Source organism: Thunnus albacares, chromosome 21 (genome assembly GCF_914725855.1).
Source record: "Thunnus albacares chromosome 21, fThuAlb1.1, whole genome shotgun sequence".
In the NCBI taxonomy this organism is placed as follows: Eukaryota; Metazoa; Chordata; class Actinopteri; order Scombriformes; family Scombridae; genus Thunnus; species Thunnus albacares.
In genome coordinates, this window is record NC_058126.1 from 13770551 (window position 1) to 13789842 (window position 19292).

Below are 19292 nucleotides of genomic sequence, written 5' to 3' on the forward strand. Positions count from 1 at the left end.
GTGTTCAAATATATTACAGTATATATTACAGTATGATTAATGATCTGCTCACTAACAGAAGAGTGAAAATAATACAAGAAAACTGTTGCAACATACAATATAAAATAATATGATAATGGTCACCAAGCTAGTCTGAGCAAATTACAATTGGTGCAGCAACAAATGACCTTTCTGGGACATGATCGCAGAATTTTTTTCAATTCAATTTTATTTATATAACGCCAATTTATAACAGAAGTTATCTCAGGGCACTTTTCACATAGAGCAGGTCTAGACCATACTCTACTTTACAGAGACCCAACAGTCCCCCATGAGCAAGCACTTGGCGACAACGGCAAGGAAAACTCCCCTTTAATGGGAAGAAACCTCGAGCAGAACCAGGCTCTAGGTGGGTGGCCATCTGCTTTGACCGGTTGGGTTGAGATAGAAAGAAGGACCCAGATAGCATAAGGAAGTGAGCCACTTCAGACAATGATACGGCACTGCTGGCCTTCTTCTGGGCCAGACAAAATGGATTTGAGCCTGAAATGGCCTACATGTTAAACAGCAAATATGGCCCAAATATCCCAAATCAAATGTGGGCTTTCTTTGGTAAAGATGCTGTGTTCTCAGGTATGTATATTCTGGATGTGGGCCAGTTCTGGTTTATCTGGTTTGTTCTTAGCTGACATATAGCTTGCTTGTGGCCCAGATCTGGGAAACAGGAGCGGACTGCCCAAGTGCCATCATTCCAGGTGGTATGTGGGCCGGATGAAAGTGCCGAAAGTGTCGGGTGTGGGCCGGATCTTGGCCACATTATTTTTGCTATCTAGGGAGGGAGGATGGTGGAGGGAGGGTGGGAGAGAGGGGAGAGAAACACATGGAAGACGTGATAATAATAGAAATATGAATAATAATAATAGCAGGCATGGGTGTCACCAAGGCATCCTCACAGTCCTGGTCCTTGGAGGCCCATCATGCATAAGCAGTGGGTCCATGTCCCCTATCCAATGGAACCTGCAAGACAAGAAAGCAAAAACTCAGGGTAAGAAGCCAAGTTAGTAACATGCATTAATGGTACATGAATGCATACAGATGAAGAGGAGGAGATAGAGGAGAGAGGAGCTCAGTGCATCATGGGAAGTCCCCTGGCCTATAGCAGCATAACAAGGGCCTGGTCCAAGGCGAGCCTGGCCAGCCCTAACTATAGGCCTAAGCTTTATCACAAAGGAAGGATCCGAATAATATTACCTAAAGGAAGCATATATAAGGCAAATAGCATTGGTCCAAGCACAGATCCTTGTGGAACTCCATGTTTAACTTTTGTGTGCATGGAGGATTCATCGTTAATATGTACAAACTCAAATCAATCTGATGAATAGGATTTAAACCAGCTTAATGCAATTCCCTAAATGCCAATTAAATGTTCCAGTTTCTGTAATGGGATGTGATGGTCAATGGTGTCAAATGCAGCACTAAGATCTAACAAGACAAGTACAGAGAGAAGTCCTTTGTCTGATGCAATTAGGAGGTAATTTGTAACTTTCACCAGTGCTGTCTCTGTGCCATGATGCGCTCTAAATCCTGACTGAAAATCATCAAATAAACTATTGTTATATAGAAAGTCACACAACTGATTGGTGACTGCTTTCTCAAGGATCTTGGAGAGAAAAGGAAGGTTAGATATAGGACTATAGTTGGCTAAAATGCCTGAATCAAGAGTAAGCTTTTTGAGAAGAGGTTACCTGTTACTAAAGACAGATTGATCATATCTAGTAAAGTGCTAAGTGCTAAGTAAGGGCAAGACTTCCTTAAGCAGCCTAGTTAGGATGGGGACTAAGAGACAGGTTGATGGTTTAGATGAATAAATCATTGAAGTTAGTTCAGGAAGGTCGATTGGAAAAAAAACAGTCTAAATATATGAGGTTTTACAGCTGTTTCTAAGGTTCCTGTGTTTGAGGGTAACCTGTGTTTGTGGGTTCCTTTTGAGAGCGGGAGGTGATGAATTTTGTCTCTAATAGTTAGAATTTTATCATTAAAGAAGCTCATTTAGTCCTTACTGCTAAGAGCTATAGGAATACATGGATTAATAGAGTTATGACGCTTTGTCAGCCTGGCCAATGTGCTGAAAAGGAACCTAGGGCTGTTTTTATTCTCCTCTATTAATGATGAGCAATAGGTGGCTATGGCATTACAGAGGGCCTTCCTCTATGTTTAAGACTATTACCAGACTATCTTGCAATATTTGCTTTAATTTGTGGGTTTGGGAGTTATACCATGGAGCTAACCTCTGTATTTTCTTCTTTTTTAAATGGGCGATGGAGTTGAGTGTCATTCGCAATGAGCCTGCAACACTATCAACAAGATTATCAATTTTGTCCTCTGTTAAATTGAGACATGGCAATGAATTCAGTGTTGATGGAACTGCTTCCTTAAATTTAGCTATAGCACTATCAGATAGACATCTAGTGAAGACATTTTTGTCTAATGGCGTGTACTCCTTTAATAGGAATTCAAAAGTTATTAAGAAATGATCTGATAAAATAGGATTTTCTGGAAAAACTAACAATTTCAATGCCATATGTCAGGATAAGGTCGAGGATGTGGTTAAGAGAGTGAGTGGGTTTGTTTATACATTTAGACAAGCCAATTGAGTCTAATAATGAGATAAACACAGTGCTTAGGCTATCATTATCAACTTCCACATTAATATTAAAGTCACCTCCTATAATTACTTTATCTGTGCTCAGGACTAGGTGCTGCTGGGCTTCCAATCTGCCTAAGAGCAGTATCAGCGGCAGAAAAAGCCATTATGGCTTCCAGAGACTTGGTAGACTATCAAAACTTGACACTACTGGTACCACATTCTGTTTCAATTGTTCTGTTTCTGCTCACCTTTCTGCAGCTAGATGGAAAGACTGAACTCAGGAGACTTGTGTGTTCTAGTCATCCTGTGATTCACCACTGATGCAGGAGATGAACGGCTTCGTCAGAATCTTGCCCAAGGAGGAGAATATCCTGGTGATGGAAAGACCATTCTTCTTCTTTGGAGGCTGTGGTGTTGATCCATTCTCCAGGTAGATGACTTCACAGGCTGGACCGACTTTCGCAGTGTTTCTCCGAAAAGACCTCCCCACTCTCTTCACAAAGGTGCTGATTCTTCTTGAGCACTTTGGTCCAGAGAAATTCTCTCCCTGTGATACATCCACTACCGGACTGGGAGAAGCTTTTTTGATATCAAATGTGCGGACTGAACACTTAGATGTAGAGAAGATTGAGTCTGAATCCTCAGCATTGAACTCCTCAACATCAGTGACTTCATCTGGACCGGAAAACTCACTGAACTGGGAATCTTCTTCACGTTGTTGTCTTTTCCAAATACACCTATGCAGGATCTGGGCTGTATGGTACACCATATCATCCACGTTAGATTCGAGGGAGATGTCAGACCCAGCAGATTGTGGTGATTGTGGGAAAATGGTTGATGGAAAGATTTTAGCCAGTGACTGGTTCACCCTCCTCGTCACCTCTGCTGCAACCAACTTCAGCAGTTCATCTGAGTTGTGGGAACGCTCCACCATAACTCCCATCACTGTTCCAAGACAGGCATGCAAGGAATTCCCAAGGACTAGTTCAAGAACTTCCTCTGTCAGAATGTAATCACTCCAATCCTTCTTGGACACATCAATCCTGTTCCTCAAAAAGAGAAACAGTCAAACATTAGTTAACTGACCTGTCCTGGGCAGTGCTATTCAAACATTTTCCTCTTTTATGACATTTTTCATAACTTAGGGCCTTTATTTGAACAAAACACATAATCTCTTTAGACAATGATGTGGTGGAAAATGTTTTAAAAGGCAGTATTGATCATTAACTATATTCTTGGGGATCATAATAATCCCAAAGTTATAATACGCTACATAAAATATGGATGCTGGAGAAGAAGGTGTGAGTGAATAACAGAGTTGGGAAGCTTTTGACTTACATTGTGGTTGAAGTGTTGCTGGACTCAATCTCATGCATAATGGTATGGGCCTCAGTTAGCAAAACATCCCCCACCTTGCTGGTGATCACCTCCACCACATCCTGGCACAGGCTCGAGAGCAACTTGATGGTGTCAGTGTCAGTGTGGGCGGTTGCCAACATCTTCCACTGCCTGGAGGAAAAGAGTAGGAATGGTTAAACAAAACAAACATTTCACCAGTGTATACACAGTATATAGTCATAATTTCTGCTGCTTGATGACTTAATGTAACTGAAATGTGGCCTAACTTTTGACTTACTGTTCTGTTATTTTATGAAGATGTGATAACATCACTGGGGTGATGGCCATATCTATGGGCTTTAGTTCCCGGTCTTCACTCAAACTCTCTATATCAAATTTATCTGATGAAATCTGACAGAAAGAGAAACAAGGTTTAACAACCAGACATCTTTTATACAACAACAAAACAGTTCTCAGTATGGTACTGTAAAGTATCTACATGTTCAAAATGTGACAACACTATTAACAGTGTGGTAATTGGTGCACAATTCACAAACCATCTCTTAATGAAATCTGCAAGCTGTCTGCATTCAGAGTGAGCAGATATAAATCTGTGACTTGATGCATTTGAAGGGTTATGGAGGTAACATGTTGTCAAATGTTGCCTAACAATTAACTATCAGATATTAAATATAATAAAAATTTGCAAGTATGTAGCACAGTTTGATGGATAACAGGGTATTTTTCTCACACATTGAATTTAATTGCATGAAGTTTTATCATTTCTACAATAACTGATCTGAACTGAACTGAAGAACATCTCAGCTTTCATAACTAGCAGGCTGGACTACTGTAATGCTCTCCTTTCTGGTCTACTGAAGAATACAATAAATCAGCTACAAAATTCTGCTGCACAAGCTCTGACTAAGACCAAAAGGAGAGCACACATTGCACCTATTTTAAAGTCTTTACACTGGTTACCTGTTAGTTTTCCATTTTTAATACATTTTGTCAATCACCTGTAAAGCACTATGAATTGTTTTTTATTTGTTTGAAAGGTGCTATATAAAGTTTAATTGATTGATTGATTGAATCTATCTTTGTGTAAAGATCAATTCATTTCTAATTTGTTTTAAACAGAATCATAGCCACAAAATCAAAATGGAATGGAAATGGATCAAATGGGCTCACTGGTCAATCACAACTGAACCTGATTTTCTTACCTGTGCGTTCTCCATAACGGTTGATAGTTTCTTTATCGATCTCTCAGTAGCTTTCACGGTGGAGGTCTGTGTAGAAATGGTCACTGAGATTCTCTTGAGTTGATAAATGGACTTTAGAACTGAAGTGTCATCAAGGACCAAACGTCACAAGGGCGCCTGCATGACTGGAAGCGCCTTTGTGACCTGCAAGCGTTCTATCACCTCATGGAATGCGGGAGCAGCGCAGCCGCTACGTACACGCGCATCACGCGCTGTGCGTAAAGGCACCAAGTGCTGACAGGTGCGCAGCTCAGGTGCTGGACGCGTCTGTGAGCACGGATTCCGTGTCAACTGGACAGGTTTTCAAAAACGTTTTGATTCATATCTAAGGAATTAACAGACAATCCCTACGATGGAGGCACAGATGAGAATTATTTTGTTTTTATAGGTAAGTTATTAACTTTGTGACTGACGTAGCCTATTTGTTCATTATTCTTTACCCAGTTGCTGTAGATTTATTAGAGGACTCCCTAAATACCTACTGTAATGAGTTGTAAGAGTGTGCAGTGTGTACTGTGTAAACATTTACTGAGGGTTGTAGTAACATAACATTATATCTGTTTGTATAGTATAGGAAAGTTTTAGATTTTACTGACCATCAATGTTGAAAATACAAATCAATAAAGTTGTAGGGGCTTAAAACAATAAAACAAGTCAAATATAGCCCTGGTGCTAACATCAAATACATTTTAAAGAGATTTTCAAAGACACACTTCCGTCTCCTCACTTGCCCGCAGCAGCTCAATAGCATTTTTTCAATGTGACAGAAGACACAGAAGATAAAAATAAGAGAAGTGCTTTAAACTCAGAAATCTGAGAATAAAGTCAGAAATCTGACTTTAATCTCAGAACTCAAATACATTTTTCACATGTGACCCTAATCCTCTTCCATATGTCTCATATCTTTTTTAAACAGGAAGTTCCTCATGAAGAAAATTGTTGCCAGAAGAATCTTGTGATTTGTACAAGAAAATAAAATGTGCTTTGAGGGTATCTTTTCTCGTTCACAGATGAAAAAGGACATGAACAACAGTAATACTGTGAAATACAGCATTGGAACATTGTAGAAAAAAATATATATTCAATATAATATAAAATATATTCAATATAATGAAAAATATTTTTGTTGTATTTTTGCCTCAGCTATCACTTAATAGCAGTAAGTTGATAAAACTGCAGTGTTTTTCCATCCAACAGGTTATAGTGTTATTACTGTAAATGTAACTCTACAGTAAACACATTTAGAGGAAGGTGCTTCCACCCATCCATTAAGTCTGCACTGAACATAAAAATGATTGCTGTCTCTGTCTGAATATAGAGTTACAAACCATTGTGAAAAATCCAAATGCTGTCATCTTTTTTTTATCCTCCTCTTCACAACAGCGATGAGTTAATGGTATCAGAAGCATACCAGTCCATTGAGCCTTGTTTAATTACTGTGTATCATTTTGCTCTATCTGGTCTGTCTGGTCTCAGCTTAATCCTCCTTGTTACCCCTTTTATATTTATATTTTTTTTTACATTTGGAAACAATTAACTTCTAGCACCGCAGATGAGCTTGGAGACAAAGAACCAACGCAGGTGTAATTTGCAACATGTAGCAACCAGCATAAAAGTTGAATTGTGTAATTAAAATTTTAAAGGGGGACATATAATGCTTTCTGTGATTTTCTGTTATTCATTTCCTGTTATGATGTAGGATGTCTATGTTAAACATGGTCAAAGTTCCAAAACTTGAGGTGAACGTATGTAGAAATCAACCTGCCCTGAATGATTGTTTTGCGATGATTTTTTCTACCTTGCTAACGAGCTGACATCAGCTTGTCATGCCCATAAACAGCCATCCATCCTGTAGCCTTGGTTGCTAATGTTGTTGCTAACGTTTTCCATGTGTTGTTTGCATTGTCCACTTGGATATTTCTGACCAGATTCTGGCTCAAACATGTATGGATGTATTTGCAAAATTGACAGAAGTCTCCCATGGTGCAGCTTCCAAGAGCTGGCCAATCAGAACAGAGTGGGCTCATCGGGAGGGGGAGACAGGAGCTAAAACTGCCTGTTTCAGACAGAGGCTGAACTGAGGGGCTGCATAAAGAGTCAGTTTAAGATAAATAAGTAGTTTTTTAAACTGTGAATCATGCAAAGATATTCCAGTAGATATTCTGATGTTGTAACATAACACTTTTATTAATATAAAACTTAACCCCATCTGAGCACCACCTCCCTCTTTGGTTAGAATTTGTTAGTGCCAGGAGGAAACACAAACCCTTCATTCCAATTTCATCAATGAATCAGTCTCATAACTGTAAGTTCTTGTCCTGACAGTGACCTAAATAAAATTATTAATTAGAAAATGTAATGACCTTTTGTTTTTTTTACTTAATTTATTCATGCATCATTTAAATGCAAATTCAATAAATCTATTTACAATAACTTTTTTAAATGATCAGTTTATTAATTGATTGTAATGAAACACTGTAAAAGACTTAATTATTTGGGTAGCACACCTTAGATGCAATATTAGTGGACAACCTGTCTGTCTTTTATGCCTTATGTTCTCGACTCAAGTCTTATGCTGTTGGAGATTAAAGTGTAAAGATCTTCATGGCAGCTTCATGTATTTTGATAGGAAAACTTTGATTTTGTTGTTCATAATAATTCACTCTGTTTGGTCCTAGTTGGTCCTAGTGCATGGATACATTACACAACACAAGCATTTTCTTTTTTATTTTATTTTTTACATAATCAATCGATTGAGGTCGTTTAAGATACGTACTTTTGGTCTGACTTTTCAGAACCATCAAAGACTTGTTACTATCTGGATGAAAAATTATTATGTCGCTGCACAATAAAAAAAAAAAAGATTTTTAATTGATCTCCTTTACGGCACTGTTACAAGTCCATTTGACTATTTGATACAACGCTGCTTTCCACACAACTTCTTCCAGTTATGTGGTCACACTAGACTGATGTGCCTATGGTCAAACACCCTGTTCCAAATGTTTTCTCTTCATTCAGTCTGCGAGCAAAACCAACCAAAACAATAACGATTCTTCTTCTACTGTCTTTACGGCAGGCTCGAGCCCAGGTGGCCCCTCTGCTGCCCCCTGCCGTTTCCTGTGCACATTTCAGCCCAGCAGTATAATCCGCTAAATTACACATTTTATATGTTTATAGCGCAGTTCTAATTTGTGGCATCTTAACCCTTCTAATATGATGAGATTGTGTTTTGGTTCATTTGTGGGTGTGATGTTTAGTCAACAGTGTGATAAAATTGATCAGATGTATAAATAATCAATTGATCGTTAAAGAAGAATTTGCAGGTTATTTGAATAACACCATGGGAGAGATGAAAACAGGCTTCATTCACATTCATGAACTAGAGCTCAAAGTGGTTACACACACGTATTCTGAATACATATAGGTTAATTATAGGAGTATTATGATCATAAAATTAGTTTTGAATTTATTTTAATTTTGTCATTTCGAAATAGGCTACTTTACATTTCAATTGGCCTATATCATGTCATATAAGGTTAACAGGGAACAATAGAGAGGTTAGGAAATCTACCTTAAAAAAGCATTTTCCACTTTTATTATTGTATGTCACAAATACTTTGACTAAACACATTGAATACATTGAATACATAGAATACATTGACTAAATACAGGCTATAAAGGGAGGTAACGTGTCAGTTCCAGGACTCTACTGGCTTAATCAGATGGAGTTAAAATGTTTTTTTTTTAAATCGTTTAAAAAATTACACATACTGGGCCTTTGACTGGACATCTCAGTTAATGAATGAAAGAACAACTTGTCTCTCGTCCTCAGCTTTGTCCTGTAACACACAAATCGTACACACACTTTAACAAGTATGGGGGAGAGAGACAGGAAGGATGGGATATATAGAGAGAGGGGATGACATGCAGCAAAGGGTCTGGGTCGGAATCGAACCCGCGCCACTGCTGTAAGGACACTATGTCGGCTGGCACATGCGTGGTTCTGACAGCAGGAAACGATATGTGACAACTTTACAGAAAAACAAGCCCAAAGTCGCGTATTTGGCGACTTGGGCGTATATTTGCGGACTTGGCAACTGTTGCGGCAGGTATTTTGAAAACGCAGGAGTCAAGGCAAGTCAATAAATATGAAGCGCTTTGCTTAATCGGTAATTCAATAATGGAATTCGTGATTTGATTGGTTTATCAAAGTTGGATATCGGTATCTGATTGGCGTTTAGAAAGATGGACAACGCAGCGTGGTTGGTTGTCAAATTGTGGACTTCGCATTTGACTGGCTTGTAGAAGATGGACCACGCTGCATGATTGGTTTTCAAACGATGAGGTTCGTGGTACAATTTGCTGTGTCTGCGCAGACATGAGGGGCCACAGGTGGAAAATACAGATTATTATGAAAAGTGAACTCTCCTTCGAGCCGGATTCGAACCAGCGACCTAAGGATTACCATGTATCCGCTACAGTCCTCCGCTCTACCAACTGAGCTATCGAAGGGAGATGCTAGGTCTCGGTGAGCCATTATAGTTTTATATGATGATACACATGAACAGTCAGCTGTAGATATTTAATTTATATTAGGTGAATTTGAGACGGAGTCGAGCGAACAGCAGTTTCGCTCCAGTCTGAGAAAATTCATACACAGATTCTTGCTGGAATTTTCCAGTCCACCTTAAAAGTGGCATAACGCCTGTAGATGGCGTTGTTCAGTCACTTTCAAGCTAATTCATGTGCTGAAAAACGTAAGAAATAGGGGGAACATAGATGAAATGAGAATGAATCATAGAAATGGTCTGAAGCAATTTCACCATTTTCATAACATGAAATTGTCTTAAATCGCTTTTAAAATGATCCTAAATTTGGATCATTTTAAAATTTTACCCTTAGTTACTCAAAAGTCTCAAGAAACCAGAACTCCAATACGTCAAGGGACATCACAGGGTATCATAATCCTGAATTTTATTCATTTTTACCGGAGAATTTTTTTTATTGAACTTGAAACATTTATTCTAGTTGTGAAAATGCAAAAAAGTGAGGTTTCACAGTTTTGTTCACATCTAGATCACATTGGACCAGGTCCAGATCAAAAACCACTATACTTAGACTGGTCAAATCTGGACTAAATTATTCCAGACAGGTTAAAGATTCTTTAAATCACAGATTCAGATTCGTGGAATCTTTATTCTATTTGTGAAAATACAAAAAAAAAAAGTTTTTCAGTTTTCACAAATAGAATAAAGGTTTCACAAATATAAAACTATGTTTTAATGAGTCTGTAGAGTCTCCTTGTTAATCTAGTCCAGATTTGACCAGTCTAAGTATAGTGGTTTTTGATCTGGACCTGGTCTAATGTGGTTTAGACGTGAAAAAAAAACAGTGAAATCTCCCTTTTTTGCATTTTAACAACTAGAATAAAGGTTTCACAAAGTGGAAACTATGTTTTAATGAGTCTCTGGAGTCTCCATGGTAATCTAGTCCAGAAATGAGAAGTCTGAGTATAGTGGTTTGTGATCTGAACCTAGTCTAATATGGTCTGGATGGAGAAATATCAGTGAAATCTCCCCCTTTTTTGCATTTTTACAAACAGAATAAAGGTTTCATAAAACTGAAACTGTGTTTTAAAGAATCTTTAGCCTCTCTGGGATAATCTAGTCCAGATTTGACTAGTCTAAGTATAGTGGCTTTAGATCTGGACCTGGTCCAATGTGATCTAGATGTGAAAAAAAGCAGTGAAATCTCCCCTTTTTGCATTTTTACAAATAGAATAAAGGTTTCAGTGACTGTAGGCAAAATATGAATTGAATTGTAAGGAACATACTGTAAGTTTGATGATATTGACTTTTACTTAAATGCAATATCATCAACCCCCCCCCCCCACCCATCTGCCCCCCTTTCCCACTTAAACACACACTGCACAGTCACCCTTGATAGCAGTCAGTGTAGAGGAAGATGTAGAGGCTGTAGGCAGCTGTTCACTATTGCCCTGCTCAGTTTCAAATATGGGCAAGGTAAAAATGGCACCCTTTGACGTGACAGCAATAGCTTCTAAAAACAGAACTGACACCAGCAAGATAGGAGCCCACACCCGCTAGGACAAGAGCAGCAGGCCCGCTGTACATCGCTCTCAGAAACGGATACTTTACCCTACTTTACCAGCTTTAGTGGTCTTGTCTAATGAGGTTTTGGTAGTGTTTTTGTTTAGCTTAAAGCTTTTCCTCGCAAAATGAATAGCATGGAGAACTTGGAGAAACAGCTCACTTGTCCTATATGTCTGGAAATGTTTACAAAGCCGGTGGTTATCCTACCCTGCCAGCACAACCTCTGTAGAAAATGTGCCAATGATGTTTTCACGGTAAGAAACCCAACAAAACACCACAGATTTATTTGTAGTGTAAAGGGAAAAGTATTTTTTAAACTTGAGGAACACTGTTGTTTTACATTAGCACCTCAAGCTAACAGTTTATGTCATCTGAACAATGGATGTTTTTATGAACTTGCCCTACATTTTGATCTGTTCAAGGCCTAACCAGTAACTGTTTGGATGACATAAATTACAGGTACATAATATTTTTTTTAATTAATTGAAGCATTTTAGACAGAAAATCATGTCTTTGTGTGCCACAAATGATCATTAATGAAAATGTAAGGCTTTGTTTACTAACATTATTAATATAATGAACTATTACTGTCAGATAACATGCAGACCTTGGGAATTTAGGATTTAGTTGTTGTTTAGTGTTTGTGTTAAAACACAAATTGGGAGTCATAGCGGAGCATTTCAATGTTTTGAATGTTTTTGATGAGGTAACACTTTTATATTATGGACTGTTAATCCACTGGATTAACATTTCGTAACTGTTGAGTGAAACAGTTAAATTAATCTCTGCAAGTGAGATGAATCTATCCATTAAACTCCTAAACTCAAGGTTTGAATGGTGACTGTTTACAGGCTTCAAATCCATACCTCCCAACGAGGGCCGGCTCGTTGACGTCCGGCGGCCGCTTCCGATGCCCGTCCTGCAGACATGAGGTGGTTCTGGACAGGCATGGGGTTTACGGGCTGCAAAGGAACCTGCTGGTTGAGAATATTATTGACATGTTCAAACAGGAGTCCAGCAGGTGAGACAGATAAGACACACAGATGTGCTCCGTTTAGTCTCTGTTGATATAAGACAAAATCTAACTAAACGGTCACCACTTACACATTACAGACATTTCAGAGACAGGCTTTGTTTATCAGTCGAAGCTGTGTTTAACCTCGTGGTGTGTTGGCAGTTACTGCTGTGGTGTGGCCTGAGTGCCAGTGGCTTCTGAGTCAGAGAGCTGGAGTGGATGACAGGACATTCTGGTCGTAGTCATCTATCTACACAGATGATTAACTTAGTTGACTGTATGGCTTAAAGGCTCGTATGACATAAGATCCAAAACACTTCAACTCCTACACTCAGGATGCTTAACTTCATACACGATAGAATAGAATATACTCTCCATATTCACAATAGATTGGTATTTTGTGGCTTTATTTCAGATAACTAAATGAAATATTTTGTGGACTAGTAACTGATAATATAAAAGATAAAAATGAATACAAATCAAGCATATTGCTAATCTCCTACACCTGTATACCTCACCGTGTGATGGTGACACACTGATTAAAGTGCTTGCAGTCCATGTGCATGGTAATATAAGACTGATGGACCATCAATAAACTACTGAGATGTTGACATTATCAAATTGACATCACACGTCACATCAATATGCGCTGGAATGTACTGCCTGACCGGAAGGCTCCACTGCTCTCTTTAAACCTCTACAGCAGCAAGCCAACGCCGGAGAGCAAGGAAGAAACGCCCATGTGTGATGTTCACGAGGACGAAAAGATCAACATTTACTGCGTGACCCACAGTGTGCCCACATGCTCCATGTGTAAGGTATTTGGAGCTCACAAAGACTGTGAGGTGGCGCCTATCACAAGCATCTACCAGACAAAGAAGGTGAGATAATGCAGAAAAAACAACAATAATAAATAAATAGATAAGAAGATGTGTTCATATTTAACTTGTGAAATGTGTGAAAATCATGATCTCATCATTTACATTAAGTACATGTACAGCACATGCATCAAAATCCCAGATTTGAATCACACTCAATCTCAGGTATTTACTCTGCCGTGTCCTTTCCCCCCCAGACGGAGCTGAGTGACGGGATTGCCATGATGGTTGGTAACAACGACAGGATGCAAGGCATCATTAGTCAGCTAGAGGAAGCCTGTCGTGCCATAGAGGTCAGTGTCCAACTGCTGCAGCGCCTGGCTGCTCACTCACGCAGCAAGCCTCGCTCTGTGCACACACTAATGCACCTGCACTCACCTGCGCCGACGTACAAACAGATGTAATGTGTCCTTGTCATTTCCGCTCTCTCTGCTTTTATCTGTCTGTGAGATGTAGACAGAGAAGTAGAGAGAGGGAAAATAAATATTTTGGTGCCTCAGTCTGTCTTATGTTTTCCCATTTTCTTCTGTGTCGCTCTGACGTGCACTTAGCAGGGCACTCTATTTCTGCCTCTGGCCCACTGACATTAAAAACGAGCAGTGTAATTAACGGGTGGAGAACAGACAGCTTTCCTATGGTTCACGTGCCACAGTTGGACGTAGTAGAGAGGAAGCTGGAATGGCTCCAGTCCCCCATGTGTCGTCACTCAGGACGGGCATGCAGAATGAGCTTCACTGTCCTCCCTGCACATATGGCACTACCGCATGGGCGGAAGACAGGCTAACCCACCAGAACATTTGTAGTTGATCATATTTACATGAAAGTAACGATTACCTCATTTTCTTTGTTTTGATCTTTTTATAGTTTTGAATATTCTAAACTCTGTTTTACCCCAAAGTTGCATATACATATCTCACCCACAAGGCAGTGATGAATGATTCATGTTGTTATATTTTCACAATACATACGAATTTTCTGACTTTCTGTCTCTTACTTCTGTGTTATAGGAGAATGGTCGGAGGCAGAAGACTCTGGTGTGCGAGAAGTTTGACCACCTGTACTCCATCTTGGAAGAGAAGAAGAGGGAGATGAGTCAGAAGGTGACGGCCGAGCAGGAAGAGAAGGTGAATTATATCCGGGGCCTGACCAGGAAGTACGGAGACCATTTGGAAGAGAGCTGTAAGATCGTGGAGATGGGGATACAGACCATGGAAGAGCAAGAGATGGCTGTATTCCTAGTGGTAAGAATACCAACTGGGGTTCAAGATTTTGGTGTAAACTTAATGTAAAATGCTTCCCATCATCAGTGTTTTATGCGTTAGCTGATTATATTTAATGTCTTTCTTTCTCTTGTCTCTTTTAGAACACAAAGGATGTCCTCAAAAAGTGAGTACATGTGTTTATAGCAAAGTTGTGTACATCAAAAACACTTTTAGGGATGTCTCTTATCTTTTTAGTGCCCTTTAGTTTGCTGTTGTCTTTTTTATATCCTCATACAAAATATCCTCATACAAAATTTACATCTACACTAAACCCACCGCCTAATGCAGCAAGGTCACACCTCTTCTCTTGGGGCTGTTGAAAGTAATTCTGCGAAATGTATCAAATTGCTATCTTTAGTCTTGGTGTGGTATGTGCTAAACATCACAGATCAATTTAAACAGTGTTAAATAGACTATCTGAGGGTGGATTTATTCCTATAAATTCCTAATTGCACCTTTTGCACTCAGGATTGCAGAGGCATCTAGTACGGCACATTTGGATAAAGTTGAGCGTGGGTACGAGAACATGGATCATTACACCGTCGACTTCAAGAAAGAGGGCACGGCCCTGCGCAGCATCGACTTCCTGCAAGGTGATTGGACAGAGATTGAGGATGACAGAAATGTACTGTTTACAGCTAAGTTAACTGACTTTTTTTCCCCCCCTCTACTTCTTTCTACAGATGAGGAGGATGAGGACGAAGAGGATGAGGATGGAGAGGCAGGCGCCGAGGAAGGAGAGGGGGCCCAGACTGTATCAGGAGGAGGTGCTGTTACAGCCACCTCCGTTCAACCTTCTGCACCCCAGCAGTTGAACTCGTCCCCCAGTGCAGCCAAAAGCGCCGCCTAGACCTAGCTGCCAGCAAAGACAACACCTAAACCAGGAGCATGATAAGTTTTGCTCCTGGATGTTGATTTCAGGTCAGTTGTGATACTTTTTCTCCAAGAATGGGGCACCGTGAGACAGATTTATATCTGTGCTGAAGGGAAAGTCTGAGTTGCTGAGGTAGCTCTAAAAGAAGATGCAGAAGTTTCAATTCACTGCTCTCTCTTTTATTGTGATTTTGTCAGTGTGCATCACAGCACACTGACTACTTTTTTTTTTCACTAAATACATGTTTTGCCTCTTCCTTGTATTATTTTTTAGACATACTGAAAGAGAGACAGGATGTGAGTGTCTTGTTTTTTCCTGAATTCATACATTTTTTATGTAGCTGACCTTTTGCGACTCACTGTTTAAACCACATCATTAGAGAACAGCACAAGAGGGCCACAGGTTTTCCTCCATGTCGTATACTTTTTTTTATGGCTGATATAACTTTATGAGTAGGGAAGCAGAGGGGGGAAAAAACGGCACTGTGACATTTAAGTATCTCATACAACACCCTGTATTATGTGTCATATTCTTTGTTGTGTAACACAGTTATATTTTCCTATAATGAGCAAAACACCACATTTTGCCATATTTTATGTGTCATTAAAACTGAATTGTAAAAAAAAAAAGTCTTGGTTGTTACTAGATGAACAAGCAGCCTTCAGTTTCATCTTACGACCACATGTGTCGCTGTGCTTCTGGTTTCTGCCTGGACTGAATCACCAATGAAACAGATTTTGTGTAACACCCTTCCCTGTTTGTATGTGTATGTGTGTGTGTGTGTGTGTGTGTGTGTGTGTGTGTGTGTGTGCATGAGAAAGAAAAAATACTTATTTCTCTTTATCTCTTTCTCACACTCTTTCTCTCTCATCTTCTCCTGTCAAATGAAATCCAGCTAGAAAAGGCATTAGTGCCCTTTTTAAAGCCGGTGCAGGCAGTTATAAGATCCTCCTGTACTGTTTCTATTCCTGCCTACAACCTACTGTACATATCAGACTGCAGTGAACCTCAGGTCATCTATCTGCTGCCCTGAAATGGTCTCACCTTGTTGTGTATTAAAGTAGTCCACCACTGAGCCCCATGTGATTATTGCACACCATCTTTCAGTGAGTTGGATCCTTTACAAATGGGCTCAATGCAGCACTAAGCCTCAAGTTGCTAAGTGGGCCAAATAGAATAGGATGACTCACACCCACAGCTCTTGTTTGGTTTACCCTGACACTGTGGGTCAAGGATCAGCACAGCATGCAAGTGCACACACACACATGCACACATACTAAGTGTGTTTCACACTCATTAGCTATCAGTGGTGCATCTTTGAGCAGTCTGTGGTTGCCTCTTGTTGTTATAATGTGAATTGCTTCTTTAGGATTAAAGCTTTAGATGAAACGATGCTGTATGAATGTTTCTCACCTGCATAACTGCAGGCGTTCTTACAGCATCCTTAGAATGATATTTAGTACATTTTTGTAGATAAAGCTGTTTTGTTTGGGGTTTTTTGGCAGTCATAAAAGAGGAAGCATGGTGTTAACTTTGCTCCAGAGCAACGGTTACACCATATGTATTCAGGTAGAAAATCTTTTCTCTATAAATCAATATCTGTGCAGGCAAGACTCTGAAGATGCAGTGGCCATTTCTGCTCTCTCCTACCAACTGTTTGCTTTGTTTTTAACCAGAAATCATATTCAGTTTCCCCATTGTGAGGTTACAAATAAAATTATGTTAGTCAAAAGTAGTAATTAGAGTAACTGGGAAGAGTTAGTAACTAATTAGTTTTTAGGGGATTTATTTTTAACCCACATGTAAGGATTTCCACAGAGAAATGTAAGCATTGCTTTTAATTTTTTATTAAAAAATATAGATATAAGACGTTCTCTTGCACAACAGAAAATGACTGGTTGCACATAAGTTTATTAACAAACATAAATATCATAAATACAGTGATTCATAATCTAAAACAAAATGCCAATTTCTCGATGCAGTATTTCCTGGCTCAACCAAAATAATTTAATTTCAAATATGAAGAACAGTGTAATTCTACAGATTTGACACCAACATTAAAATGGCAAGGTACAATCGGATCATTTTAAGTCAAGCCCGTTTACGCTCCATAGTTTGAGGTTAAAGCTATAAATAATAGAGTGATAAAGCAGCACTATATTGTACAGAGCATGTTTTGTGCTGATGGTAAAAATGCAAAAAAAGAAAAGAGAAGGAAGGGGGATCTTTGGCGGACAGGAAAGAGGTCTTCATTTCCCGAAGAGCTCCATCATTCTTCTGTTATTTTGCGCTTGCTGGGCCAGCTGTTCCGCCCTGGACATCTCCATCATCTCCCGGAGCAGGTGGAAGGTCAGATCCAGGGATATCGGCGGGTCCTCGGACCTCCTTCCCCTCTCCATCGAGTCGTCCCCGCGGTCTCCGAAGCCGCTTATGAGCGCCCTGATGTTCCCAACTTTCCCTTGTAAAAGGCGCCGCGTCAGCTGGAGTTGCAACGCTCTGTTGTAGATGGCAGGTGATCCGCCGGGATACATTGACGATGATGGGAAAGAGTTAGAGTCCCCGTTGCCTAGTCGGATGAAATACTCCTCTCCAACCCGCTCTAGGATGGGACCAGACTGCTGCTGCTGCTGCTGCTGCTGCTGGGAGTTTTGGGTTTGGGGAGCTGGGACGCGCAGGGCACCGCCAGGGCTCTCAATAGCCCGACATTCGTAGCGCGGTAAGAAGGCAACTAGCAGAATCACGGTGGTACCAAGTAAATTGAGCTTCATGTCAGGATATCAACAGGAATCTGAAGAAAAAAAGAAATGCCATATGTTTATTTTTCACCCTAACTGTAGTGTAAAATGAGCTGCGTAATGAGCAATTTACGCACATAAATCAGGCATGGCATCAACGTAAGAGGTTGGTAACTATGAACAAAATTGCTAGAGTTAATTTATTGTTGCAAGTGATTTTGTGATTTACACTTATCTGTAGTAATTATACAAAGGGTTTTGAGAAATTGGTCGGTATTGTGGAATATATGCGCGTAAAGACTGATTTTTGGATTGGTGATGGATAAACTGGAAGTTTAAGCATCATTGCCTGCATACCTCTTTTCCTTACGATAAAAACGAAATCAAGCTTTAAAATATAGAGAAATTACTAACAGCAAAAATGCATTTGATGATCTGTAAACAGCTAAATTTGTTAAAACGTTTGTGAAGCCAAAGCGCAAGACCAGTTTCCGAGAAAATGAGAAAATGCAACATGCCAAAAAAAAGCATGCAGACAAACTCACAATGTGTATAAAATAAGTGAAGAGCCTTCATACCTTCAATCTTTAGAGGAGGTCCAGTACAGCCGTGTAGGTTGCCAGGTAGTTGGCGAGATGCCGCCCTCCTTCACTTGTTTGAAGTATATAGTTACTTAAGGAGTAGATGCTGAATGGACTTATATAGCCAAGCTCACTATAAGTGTCGCGCTCTAAAATGAGATTGAGTCTGCGCGTTCTTGCACGGGGTGTAACGTGAATGGACGCCTCTGACAAAGTGCTTTAGTTTAGATGAGATGAGTCATATGTGAGTGTGCGCGCGCGTGCATGCGCCTCTACCTCGGCGCTTTCAGAATAGGCCTATAGGTGCCACACCTGCTTGCATTTTCACTTGACTGAGTTCATTCAAAATGATTGCAGGGATTCTTGGATTCTGAAAGGAAAATACCCAAAAGTGAACTGTTGGAAAAACTAAGTAGTGAGTCCAGATAGGGTTCAAATTGTGCTTTTTTTCCCTCACTCTACTTCTTACTCACCACTTATTTTCAGAATTTGTATGTTTCCAGATTTAAATGTGCTTGAGTCTGCATGACAAAAATATTCCTTATTAAATAACACACTCCACTAACTGCTCTTTTTGTTGCAACAGTTACAGAGTCATAATGCAACAA

At 39.7% G+C, this 19292-nt stretch overlaps 3 protein-coding genes and 1 non-coding gene across 7 annotated transcripts; 1 reads left to right on the forward strand and 3 right to left on the reverse strand.

The window, feature by feature from the left end:
• Nucleotides 1–347: 347 nt before the first annotated feature.
• On the reverse strand, nt 348–5355 carry LOC122972505. Of its 4 annotated transcripts, XR_006399761.1 has the most exons (6): nt 5188–5355; nt 4263–4375; nt 3965–4135; nt 2875–3675; nt 933–996; nt 348–808 (listed from the first exon to the last, which is right to left on the reverse strand). XR_006399761.1 is itself a non-coding variant. In XM_044339672.1 (5 exons), exons 1-4 carry the CDS (start codon nt 5200–5202, stop codon nt 2922–2924), a joined length of 1053 nt encoding a protein of 350 aa, XP_044195607.1. In that variant the 5' UTR covers nt 5203–5355; the 3' UTR covers nt 348–996; nt 2875–2921. The 4 variants fall into 4 exon arrangements, 3 of the variants coding, with proteins under 3 accessions (XP_044195607.1, XP_044195608.1, XP_044195609.1); XM_044339672.1 differs by having other exon boundaries at nt 348–996; XM_044339673.1 differs by having other exon boundaries at nt 348–996; nt 2875–3669; nt 5188–5290.
• Nucleotides 5356–9652: 4297 nt separating this feature from the next.
• Nucleotides 9653–9738, reverse strand: trnay-gua. The gene is given in 2 exon segments: nt 9653–9688; nt 9702–9738. It is a non-coding gene; the product is annotated as a tRNA-Tyr (tRNA).
• A 1446-nt stretch (nt 9739–11184) lies between these two features.
• Nucleotides 11185–15997, forward strand: trim55b (tripartite motif containing 55b). Its single transcript, XM_044340222.1, has 8 exons — nt 11185–11593; nt 12191–12360; nt 13058–13235; nt 13430–13525; nt 14240–14473; nt 14596–14618; nt 14963–15087; nt 15178–15997. Exons 1-8 carry the CDS (start codon nt 11465–11467, stop codon nt 15342–15344), a joined length of 1122 nt encoding a protein of 373 aa, XP_044196157.1. The 5' UTR covers nt 11185–11464; the 3' UTR covers nt 15345–15997.
• Nucleotides 15998–17243: 1246 nt separating this feature from the next.
• On the reverse strand, nt 17244–18855 carry crhb (corticotropin releasing hormone b). The gene is made up of 2 exons (XM_044340223.1): nt 18682–18855; nt 17244–18156 (listed from the first exon to the last, which is right to left on the reverse strand). Exon 2 carries the CDS (start codon nt 18134–18136, stop codon nt 17618–17620), a length of 519 nt encoding a protein of 172 aa, XP_044196158.1. The 5' UTR covers nt 18137–18156; nt 18682–18855; the 3' UTR covers nt 17244–17617.
• Between the last annotated feature and the right edge of the window lie 437 nt (nt 18856–19292).

Excerpts from the sequence above, each read along its gene's own strand:
- LOC122972505 (XM_044339672.1), bottom strand. Across the intron at positions 4,136-4,262 it reads CTTCATAAAATAACAGAACA|GCAGTGGAAGATGTTGGCAA; the intron begins GTAAGTCAAAAG and ends CTTTTCCTCCAG. Across the intron at positions 3,676-3,964 it reads AGCAACACTTCAACCACAAT|GAACAGGATTGATGTGTCCA; the intron begins GTAAGTCAAAAG and ends TCTCTTTTTGAG.
- trim55b (XM_044340222.1), top strand. The coding sequence starts at position 11,465 with ATGAATAGCATGGAGAACTTGGAGAAACAGCTCACTTGTCCTATATGT. Across the intron at positions 11,594-12,190 it reads GTGCCAATGATGTTTTCACG|GCTTCAAATCCATACCTCCC; the intron begins GTAAGAAACCCA and ends GACTGTTTACAG. Across the intron at positions 14,619-14,962 it reads ACAAAGGATGTCCTCAAAAA|GATTGCAGAGGCATCTAGTA; the intron begins GTGAGTACATGT and ends TTTTGCACTCAG.
- crhb (XM_044340223.1), bottom strand. The coding sequence starts at position 18,136 with ATGAAGCTCAATTTACTTGGTACCACCGTGATTCTGCTAGTTGCCTTC.